The following is a 10980-nucleotide window of genomic DNA, read 5'->3' as shown; positions in this document are numbered from 1 at the left end:
GAGACTGTTTTGATTGGTCAGGTCTTTGTGCTGAACTGAATTCTGCATAGCAGTGCTTACTGTGCAGGAAGGTCGCGGTGCCTCTATCTGTCTTAATCCATTTCCCTCTCACTTCCTCACTCTTTCTCTCAGAGGAGGCAAGTGGCTGCCACAGCAGCAGCAGCCCTAGCTGATCATCATTGAAAATACCAAAGAAAGAACTGGGCTGCCTGCCTCCTGGGTATTTTTTCCACTGAGGATTAATTTACCAGGAATTTTTTTTTTTTTTTTTTTTTTTGCTACATCCTGCAAAACCTTTTCTTTTTCAAGAAACAAAGTGTTAATTTATTACTGAAAAATTTTAAGCAAAAAGTTTTAGCCAACTTCTCTGTCTTTTCCGGAAAAGTTAGAAATTTTTTGAAGCAAGCAGAAGCATAGTAAGTGCTTTCTTTCTTTTAAAGCTACTTCTGGGGAGAGGGGAGGCTATTGTAATGGTAAATTTCACTCCCAGAGGAAGAAAGGGTTGATAATCAATCAAAAATTAGGTATTCGTTTGAGTTTTTGCAATTTTCTTACTATATATTGTAAGAGTATTTTAATTTTCTCTGTAAAATATGCGGAAAAGGTTTTGTTGTGTACGTGTGTGAAATAAAAGCAGTCTTGAAAGTGACACTGAAAGAAGGTTTCTCGAACGGAGTGAAGACGTGCATATGTATATGTATACACACCGCTCGGGAGCTTCAGTGGAACCTGGAATGCCGTGAGGAGACTTTACATTACGGAAAGCTAAAGTGAGAAATCCTCTTGGTTCAGCATCTTGGATTTAAGCTCGGAAGGTCATTTTACCTCTGAAAGAATTCTTTTCTCAAAACCTGCCTTTTGACCGGCGCGTAATCATGAGGGATGGGATAACGTGCTACATAGAAGCACCGCTTTCTTGAATCAGTTTCAGGCATTTGCAATACAACTCGTGGGATCATGTGTTTGGCATGATGAGAACCACAGAAAACTTCAAGGAGACTCGTGCCACACCAAAACCTAATACGACGCCCACGGGAAGGTACATTTATCTGGAAGCATTCCTGCAGGGAGGAGCTCCCTGGGGTTTTACTTTGAAAGGTGGCCTGGAGCACGGAGAACCGTTAATCATCTCTAAGGTATGTGTCTTTTTCCAATATTGTCTTTATTCAAATTGCTTTTTCAACTTTTATCACATCTGTCAAAACTGCAAAAATAATGCTGGGTTGCCTGAATATTGCTTAATTTGCTGTTTCATACCTTGCTGATTGTATCTGGAGATATTTTGCATACCTTGGTATTTGAAAGAAGAATGTGTCTAGTTCATTTATTCCGTGAAATCCCAGGGGAAAATATGCTTGTTTGATGGATAGTCTCGTTTTCTGAAAGAAATAGTATAAAACCAACTACCACATGACCTATTCAGTTATAAATCAGATTAAAGATTAACATGGTTAAGGTGGTGGCATAGTGTTTGTTTTTGTATATGTGCCTTTATATGGCTAGAAAAATATCTGTTCTTTCCCCCTTCATTTGGAAATGTTTAGCATTCCAAAATACTTTAGAATTTGTTTGTAATTCTGGATAATTAATTGCATAAATATTATTTATTGCTTTTTAGCACATTCCGAATTAAATTAGCTTTCAGTATAATTCAAGGGCAAAACACCATTTCTCCTCTTCTATTTATTCATGTATTTAAGCCAATTTTTAAACTTTAGTCATCCTGCAATATGTTTTAGTTCTTCATTTATCTTTGATGCTGGTAGGTATACCCAGTGAATGAATCCTTTTTATACATTAGGCTTAGTATTACTGCTTTTCTCTTAAACTACATGGATTTCTTTTAAAATTTCAGAATAGTAAGTCTAAAACAACAGAATATAAATGTTTTCCACACATGTGTATTTCTCAAAAAACATTTGTAACTGAGGGGAAATTTTTTTCAGTTTGATAAATATGGGATAATTATTTTGATAAATAAGGAATAAGTGTGCATTTTGCCTGAACTCTGTTACCTTTTAAGGTCAGTTTTCATATCCCCTAAGATGTGTGTTTTGGGAGAGACTGAAATGCTTCTTACTGTGGATGAGCCAGTGGAAATTGGCTTCTAGCAGTCAGCCAAGTGTGTGCAGGATACCACTGCCAGCTGTGTGACTTTTTCTTATCTTTCCTAAGAAAACAAAAGATATGTGTGTATGTACATCAGTTAGGATGTCTCCCAGCTATAAGTAACTGAAAACCTGATTTACAGCGGCCTAAGTAAATTGGGGTTTGTTTTTCTCATATTACAAGAAGGGTGTAGGTAGGCTGTCCAGGCCAGGAGCAGCAGCTCAATAATGTCAACAGGGACTTCTCTTATTTCTCCACTCTGCCATTCTTATGGTGCTGGCTTTTGTCTTCATGGTTGCATGATGGATGCCACACTTCCGATATTGCATCTTCATTCTGGGCAGGGTTTTGGCTTTTTGTTTAGAAAGGAACACCCTCCTTATCAGACTTTTGCTTACATTTCATTGACCAGAACTGTGCCACATACTTATCCTCAGACCAATTACTGGCCAGGAGAAATGAAATTCCCATGACTAGTTTAGACAGTCAGGATTTCTCTCCTGGGTTCTGCGATAGAAGCCCACCCTTCCTGATGTTGAGGTATCTCCGCCTACTATTTGAACAAATTGGGGTTCTGTTTTGAAGAAGGAGGAGGGAGTGAGTGCTGGGTAGGCAACAGAGAATGTCTGCCACAAACATAAATATCATCTGTGCATTTAAAACCTCTGATTGTACACTCAATTTGCCTGGCCTTTAATGATAAGATATTATGTATCCATATGCTGGAATACAGTTTGCTGTCAGACAGACCTAATTCTACCACAAATGAGCCACTCTTCTAGGATTCCATTGTATCTGTAGAATGGGGGTCTACTAGTATCTCCTTTATCAGAATATGTGGAGATTAAATGAGACCATGAATTTAGAACAGTTAGCATAGGGCCTGGTACACAGAAGGAGCTCAAAAAAAATCTTAGCAAAGGTTGTAATTATTGCTTTTCATTACTCTAGGAGACATTTGTATTGGTATACAGATTTGGCTGCTGTGCCAAGATCCAAAATAACTGTAGATCAAACAATACAGGTACTTGTATCTCCCTCACATAATAATCTGAGCATAAACCAATCTGAAAGATGACTTCACAATGTCAGGGACCCAAATCCCTTCTATTTTCTTCCTTTCATCCTTGGGGTGATGCCCTGTCTGCATGGTTTAAGGCAACTTGCCACAACATCTACTTTCCAGTCAGAAAAAGTAGAAAAAGGAGGAAAAGAAGGCAATCTCTTTCCTTTCAGGGGTATAACCTGGTGCAATCTGCTCTGTCCAATATGGTAGCCACCAGCCACATGTGGTTATTTCCACTTCAATTAAGTAAATAAAATGAAATAAGATTTAAAATTCTGTTCCTCAGATGCCAGATTTCAAGTGCCACATCGCTTCAAAACTCCTGAATATCTCTCCCCATCCTTTTTGTCTGGCAAGTTCATGTTCATTCAAGCTCCATTTCTTCCTCTCCTTGAAGTTTTCCTGATTTTATCAAGCTGACATCAGTGGTCTCTCTTCTATACTCCTATAACATGCACTTATTACACTGAATCATAATTTTTTATTTATGTTACTTGTCTTCTCAGAAGTTGATGAGCCTCTTTAGGGCAGGGACTTTTTTTTTTTTTTTTTAATCTCTACACATTTAATACAAATATTTGTTGAGTAAATGAATGGGCATGGGCTATGTCTTATTCATCTTGCGTTTCCAGGATCTAGCCGAATGCCTGGCACAGAGTAGGTGCTCAATAACTTCTATTGCATTAATAAGCAAAGACAAAGCAGAGCAGTGGGCAGGTTAAGTAGGGAGCAGTCTTATGAGATGAGAATGCCAGGCAGATTGCCCGAGATGGAGCGAGTATTAGTTTCGTATGGCTGCTGTAAAAATTACCACAAACTTTGTGGCTTAAGACAACCCAAATTTATTATCTTATAGTTCTGGAAGTCAGAAATCTAACATTGGTCTCAATGGGCTAAAATCAAGGTGTCAGCAGGGCTGTGTGCCTTTCTGGAGGCTCTAGGGGAGGATCCATTTCGTTGGCCTTTCCAGCTTCTAGAGGCGGACTGGTCACCGTTCTCCATCTTCATAGCCAGCAGTTGCAAGTGGAGTCCCTCTCATATTGCATCACTCTGATCTCTAACTTCTGCCTCCTTCTTCCAATTTTAAGGACCCTTGGGATTGGCCCTACCAGGATACTCTCCCTATTTTAAGATCAGTTGAATAACAACCTCAACTCCATCTGCAATTTTAATTGCCCTTGCCACGTAACCTAACATATTCACAGGTTCCAGTGATTAGAACGTGGGTGTCTTTTGGGGGAGAAAGCATTATTTTGCCAACCAACAGGGTGTTTGAACACTGATGAAAGTCCGTATAGTTAAGACAGTACCAGGGACGGAACTAAAGTGAAATTTAGTGGCTGATCGTACATATCCCAGATCTTTCTAGGTCAATGAAAAAAGTGCCTATTAGCTCATACAATGCTAACCAAATGTTTGTATTCCCCCAATGTAGGGTGACCTATATTATATGGGAAGGGAAGGGACAATACACACTGAGTCATACATATGAAAGGCACGTACTCATACAAGGCAGTTATAAGCTGCCAGGTATGGATGACAATATAATGAATGAAGTATCATTTTTCTTTAGGTACAAATGAGGCAGGAGATTGAATGGGGAAAAAGGAACTACAAAAGGGTGGCAATAAAAGAAATCATTTTCAAATCACTTTCTTTGGGGTTTAATGTCCTTGAAAAAGAAAGGTGGGGTTGAGGAAAGAGCCTCTGTAATCTGTGAACTTCAAAAAGAAAGGGCAACTTAAAAAAAGAAAAGTGATTATATGTGGAAGCTCAAGTAATTCGATAGTTCAGGAAGTTGGCAGCATGATTTTATTATGACTCACTCTGCATTGTGGCTGAGAAAGGCAGTTCCACCTGCAGCGGGGATATACCTGCCCCCTGGGCTCATAAATCAAGTAACAACTATGATGACAATAAACAACAACTACAGCTGGCACTTACTGAGGACTTACTCTGTGCCAAGCTCTGTTCCAAGAGATCCACATGTGTTAACTCCTTGAATTTCCACAACTCCACGAGTAAGGTAATATTATGCCCATTTTTTACATGAGAAATAGAGATACAGAATTTGAGTAGTTTTCTGAAGCTCTCAAGGTAGTAGTAAGTGGCAGAGTTGGAATTTCAATCCAGGCATTCTGGTTTCCTGGAGTCCATGCCCTTCACACACTGTGCCATCCGATCACCATTGCCTACTGAATATTTGGCTCTGTCTAGATTCTAGAGCTATTCTCTGGGTAACATATGGGATTAATCTTTTATTACATATGTTTTAAAATTTATTAGAGGGAAACAATTTTTAACAGCTTAGTCCTATAAGGTCTCATAAAATACATATGACTACCTGCTCAAGCAACCCCTTTAAGTCATCCAAGGCCCATAAAGAACAGGGGCCACTTGACATTTGTTAGTGTCTTTGTGGTATCTTCACCTTTGAGGCACCTTTTTTGTACATTTCAAACAATGAAAACTTCCACATGTACTTCATTTTCTTTCATGGCCTAAGATTCCTCAAGAAGAAGACTACAATTTGTACCCAAGCCAAAAAGAAGTATGAGTGGGCCAGCTCAGCCTTTTGGAAGAAGAGCAGCAGAAGAAGGAGGCCTGTTTTAGTTGCAGGGGAGTAGCCTCAGCAAACCCACGCAGACTCAGTGGATACTCTGGGGTCTTGGATGCACTGCACTCTCTGGAGGATTGGCGACTGGAATGGGGTTGCCTGGGGGCAGTTAGACTGTCCTATAGTCACAGCAGAGTTCTCACCAGCGGAGAGATCCTTGAAACAGTCAAACAGATCCCCTGGAAGAGCTTTTAAATATATGAAGTGGTTCTGAATGGCCCTATTGTTGAAATGATGGCACTCGTCAAAAACAATTGGATATATCAGAGGGCTGGATTGGAAGACAAGATACCACAGAATTACCCGCTGCAATGGAAGTTTTGGCACCACACACCCGGTCTCCAGGTCCTGTGCTTTTAGCCGCTGCTGCAATTTGTAGAAAAAAGTAAAGACACTTTCTCTTGTGTGTTTAAAAAATTTTTTTCTAGGCTTCAGGATTTAGGGTAAACCATTGCCTCAGTCTCTTATGTCTCTTGCATCATCAAAACTCAGAGCACATAGTCTTGATTCCTACTCCCTGGGAGGTATATTTTGCTCTGGCTGGACTCTCTCCTGTGCCATCTCGTGTATAAATCCTGTTGGTTCCATCTTCTACACCATCACCCCTTGTTCTTCCACCTATAACGCCATCATCCTCTTCCTGTCAATCCAAATAATAGCCTTCCTCTAGGCCAGGGCTGTCCAAACTTTTTTCAACGGATTTCATCAAGGGCCATATGCGGTAAAATACACAAACAACCGGGCGACTTGCTTGAGGTGAAGTACGTATTGCCTCACCTGGTTTATTTAAGTAAACTAAATATATTTTTGGAATTTGCTGCAGGCCAATGAACAATGGATTGTGGACCACAATTGGCCCTCGGGCCGCAGTTTGGACACCCCTGCTCTAGGCCTTGTTTACCCACACCTGACTCACTACACCTGTCACATCTCCATCTTTCCATTCTTTATCTATAGGAGTGTATGTTTGCTACCTGAAGTCAGAGACACCCTCAAACATAGGTCCCCTGACTTCCTATTGGATGATACCACTTAAGATTTTTAAATGGATTCTTTCATTGGGTTCTCTAGCCTTAGTGATATGACCTAATCCCTGAGTCCTCTTCTTAATTCCTCGTCTGGAGAGAACCATCCAAAACATCCCAATCAACCTGCAAGTTTAAAGTGAAATGAACTGCTTTACTGCACTGTGTAAAGTGTTGGAAATAGAAACAGGTCATAGGTTAGGAAATTATTCATTTGGAGCATACTTAAATTGCCTGGTTGACCATGTTGAGATTCCCTAATTTCTGGACTTTCTGTATTCATCTGTTGAGATTTAGCACTTCACAACCTAGCTTTTGTGGTTCCCCTCAGTTTCAACACAACAGCATCAGTCCTGCAAACTCTCTTGGCCCATTTCTTCTGCATTAAAACAAGCTTTATTTTATCAGCTCTTCAGCCATGGTCCCTGAGTTCAATGTGAATTGACTTTTGGGCAGTTCCCCAAGACATTGTGCTGGTTTTTTCAGTTTACCCCAAAGTCATCTTTTCCAAGTACCAAGCTAGATCAGCTTGTTAGTGACCTTTCAAACTAGCCAGTCATTTCTGAGGTTCTCTCCTTACCTTTCTTGCTCTTTCCTTTAGCATCCTTTGCCTTTCATACCAGGGTAGCCTCATCTCTGTTCTGTCTGTCAGCTAATTTGTTCATTCCCTCTTTGTTCCATCTCTCTCTGTCCTGTATTTGCATTAATTCCTCCTTCCTCTCACCTCCCCAGCACCTTTATTCATGCCATCTTCTAATACATGTAGTTGTTTGCATTTGGCATCCTGCCAACAACTTATAATCTCTTCAAAGCCAAGTGAGTTTCACTCAGGCTGTATATCTTGCTTCTTCTAGTGAAATATTTCTCATTTCACACAACAAATGCTCAATAAATGTTAAATGCCTTATAGGATTTTAGAGCTATAAAGATTCTCCGCAATCATCTAATCCAGCTTCCTCATTACACACAGAGAAAATGAGACACAATAAAGTTCATTTATTTGCTAAGATGGTTTCTGCCTTAGCAAACAAATTTGTGTGTGTGTGTGTGTGTGTGTGTGTGTGTGTGTGTGTGCAAAGCTCAGCTAGTGAGGAAATAATTGCTTTCTGGTTGTGCTATTCATAGTTTTGTATAAATCCTAGCTCCCCTGTTAGGCCGTTAATTTCTAGAAGCTAGGGATCTTTCCTCCCTCCCTCCCTCCCTTCCTCCCTCTCTTTCTATTATCCACAGTGCATAAACTATGCATACCAATGACAGAAATGAAAATGTGTTAATGAATAAAGAAGAAGATAAATGAATATTAAAGAGGATCTTCTGTACAATCTTTGTTAGAAAGATATTGAGTGTTGTGTGCAAACACGATACTAGTAAAACCTGGTTGAAAAAATAAGGCAAGTTAAGTTTGACTCTCAATTTAATGATAGCTTGCACATATTTAATGTTAAATGTCTGTTGAATTGGATTAGATTGGAAACAAGGGAAATTCGTGTTTTAATTTAATCTTTAGTAGTTACCTAAACTTTGCTTAAAGTATTCGGTGTTTTAGACACAAACTAAGCTTGTGATCCTATCAATGCTGTTGGAAATAACTTTTATTCAAGTAGCGTCCTGAGGTTGTTTGCCAAATGGACCTTAGCATCAGGAAGAACTGTGCTTTCTTTTAAAGCTAATAGATTCCCAAGGCATTGCCTCCTATGCAGGGGATACAATTTAAGAAATATTTGTCTCATTTTAGTGAACCCACAGTGTGTTTGGAGACACATAATGAGAGACTTACTATCACTCTTTGAAAAATAACAACACCTCAAAGGACATTCTGGATCTGAACTAACACACAGACAGATTTTTCCAGATCTCTCCCTTTGATGTTCTTCCAAACAGTAAACATCTTGATCCAAAGAGCTGCAGAGTCAGTGTTCTCCCGCTCATTCCATCCCAGGAGTCCATCCATCTCTCATGCTCTGACATCCCAGGCCCTTCTCAATGAAACAAAACAAGGCAAAGATTGCTAAATCTAAGCATTGTTCCTCCCCCTGTTCAAATGACTTTTCCCACATAAGAGAACTTGTGTATCTTGATCTGTAGAATGGAAATGACAGTTCTTTCCTGCTTTCAGAGGAGGCTTACTAACTTGGAAGACTGATGTGTAGAACACTCTGTCCTGGGCAATCTGAGCCTGAATTTGTTCTTGCATCAACCGCATTTTTCTATTCCTTAGCCATTCATGCATCTATGCATTATTTCCTTCTCCATTTTGAACTGCATTTGATCTTAGACATGAGATCTAAGATATGAGATATGAGATTTGCCTAAAGCTTTTATTTTTAAATGCTGTTTGCTATGTTTCTATTTATTTAGGATTGTAATTTCTATGCTATCTTTTTTCACTTTAGGCCTATCCAGTATAGCAAAATACACATCCCAGACAATATAGGGCTAGGAATGAAAACAAAGAAGTTTCATTTCAACCCTAGTCTTTACTGGCTATGTGACCGTGGGCAAGTAACTTAGCTTTCCTGAACTTCAATTTCCTCATCTTTAAAAATGGGCCATTCACCTAAAGGAGATTCAGCTATACAAAAGTACTTTGAAATGACAAAACACAATCCAGAGTTTAGTTATGATATGATGATACAGATTGGTGAGACAATAGTAGGTACCAAACAGAAGTTAGCAACTCATACAACAAAGGTGATACTTGGCTGATTTTCTGTATCATAGCCAACAGTTGCTCCCTCACACTGAAACGGTGAACAGAAAATTCCCTGCCTTCATGGAGCACATGTTCCAGGAGAAAGAGACTGGCAATAAGTATGTTTGTACATGATAATTTCAGGGTTGATAAGTGTTATTAAGAAAAAAAAATTATGGGTTCCAGAGTGGTAGTGTCTGTGGGGTAGAGATATGGGGAGCAGGGTTTATTTTAAATAGGGTGATTGGAGAAGAGTTTTCTGATAAGACGACACCTGAACTAAGAAGAACTGATGGATGAGAAATACGTCAGACATACAAAAAGTTTTGTAAGTTGCACTGAAGCAGGAAAGTCTTAGAATGTTTCAGAAACAAGAAGAAAGTCGGTGTTATTATAGTATCCTTAGTCTGTTCAGACTGCTACGACAGAATACCATAGGCTTATAAACAACAGACATTTATTTCTCACAGTTCTGGAGGCTGGTAAGTCCAAGATAAAGGTACAGGCAGATCTGATATCTGGTGAGGGCTCGCTTCCTGGTCCATAGATCATATCTTCTCACTGTATCCTCACATGTCAGAACCACTAAGGAAGCTCTTGGGAGTATCTTTCATAAGGGCATGAAGTCCATTCATAAGGGCTCCAACCTCATGACTTAAATCACCTCCCAAAGGCCCCACCTCCAAATACCATCACATTGGGGGAATAGGTTTCAACATAAGAAATTTGGGGGAACACGTTTTCAGTATATAGCAGTAAGCAAGAGAGAGAGAGGTATGATATGAAAATGGAAAGATTGGCAGGGGTCAGATCATATGGGGCCTTGTAGGAAGTGGAAAGGACCTTGAACTGGATTTAAATGCAGGGTGTGAGGATATATCAGATCATGAGTCTTTCTTTACTTATGGTGGATGAGCCGATTGCATGCATTTAAACTCTGGGAGATTTTTTTAGTGCTGGCTAGTAAAGCTACCTTCTCTTCTCTCCCTCATGCATTTCTAAGGTACTTCCTGGGTCTACTACAGAAAAGGGCCTTCCAAAAGACAACTGTCAAAATTCATTGTGATTTATGGGGAATGATGCATAAATAAGCAGTAAATATCTTTTTTTTTTATTAGTTGGGAGAAGATTCTCCTCCTATTGGGTAGAAGATCCTACCCTATAACTGTTGATCTTTTGGCTTATTTTTCACTTCAAGCCAACAAGATTTCCTAGTGTTGCTTTTGTCATAGTAATATGACTAATTTTACTGAGGTCCTGCTTTGTAACAGGCGTGCTAGCTCACATAAGCTTTATAAAACTCTTGAGGTATAAGTTCTATTATTATTTCCATTTTATAGATGAAGAAACTGGAAGCTTGCTGAAGGTCATAAAAATAAGTAGGAGCTGATCTAAGACCTTTTAAACTTGAAGCCTGAAAAAATACCTTTTAAAGTAAAAACTGCGTTGTCATTTTATAATTCCAAAGAAT

General features: G+C 39.4%; 1 protein-coding gene across 2 annotated transcripts in view; it reads left to right on the top strand.

Moving 5' to 3' along the window:
- The first annotated feature begins 336 nt into the window (after positions 1 to 336).
- The window catches only part of SHROOM3 (shroom family member 3), a 286596-nt gene continuing 275952 nt past the window's right edge, over positions 337 to 10980 (top strand). Inside the window, exon 1 of one of the 2 annotated variants that reach the window (XM_074324430.1) lies at positions 337 to 1136. In XM_074324430.1, coding sequence (XP_074180531.1) covers positions 969 to 1136 — 168 coding nt within the window. In that variant the 5' untranslated portion in view covers positions 337 to 968. The remainder of the gene's footprint in view (positions 1137 to 10980) is intronic. The other variant, XM_019720366.2, reaches the window with a different exon arrangement.

This window comes from Rhinolophus sinicus, linkage group LG02 (genome assembly GCF_036562045.2).
Source record: "Rhinolophus sinicus isolate RSC01 linkage group LG02, ASM3656204v1, whole genome shotgun sequence".
NCBI lineage: Eukaryota > Metazoa > Chordata > Mammalia > Chiroptera > Rhinolophidae > Rhinolophus > Rhinolophus sinicus.
Note: the sequence above shows the minus strand (reverse complement) of the source record. Positions and strands in the feature narration are given on the sequence as shown.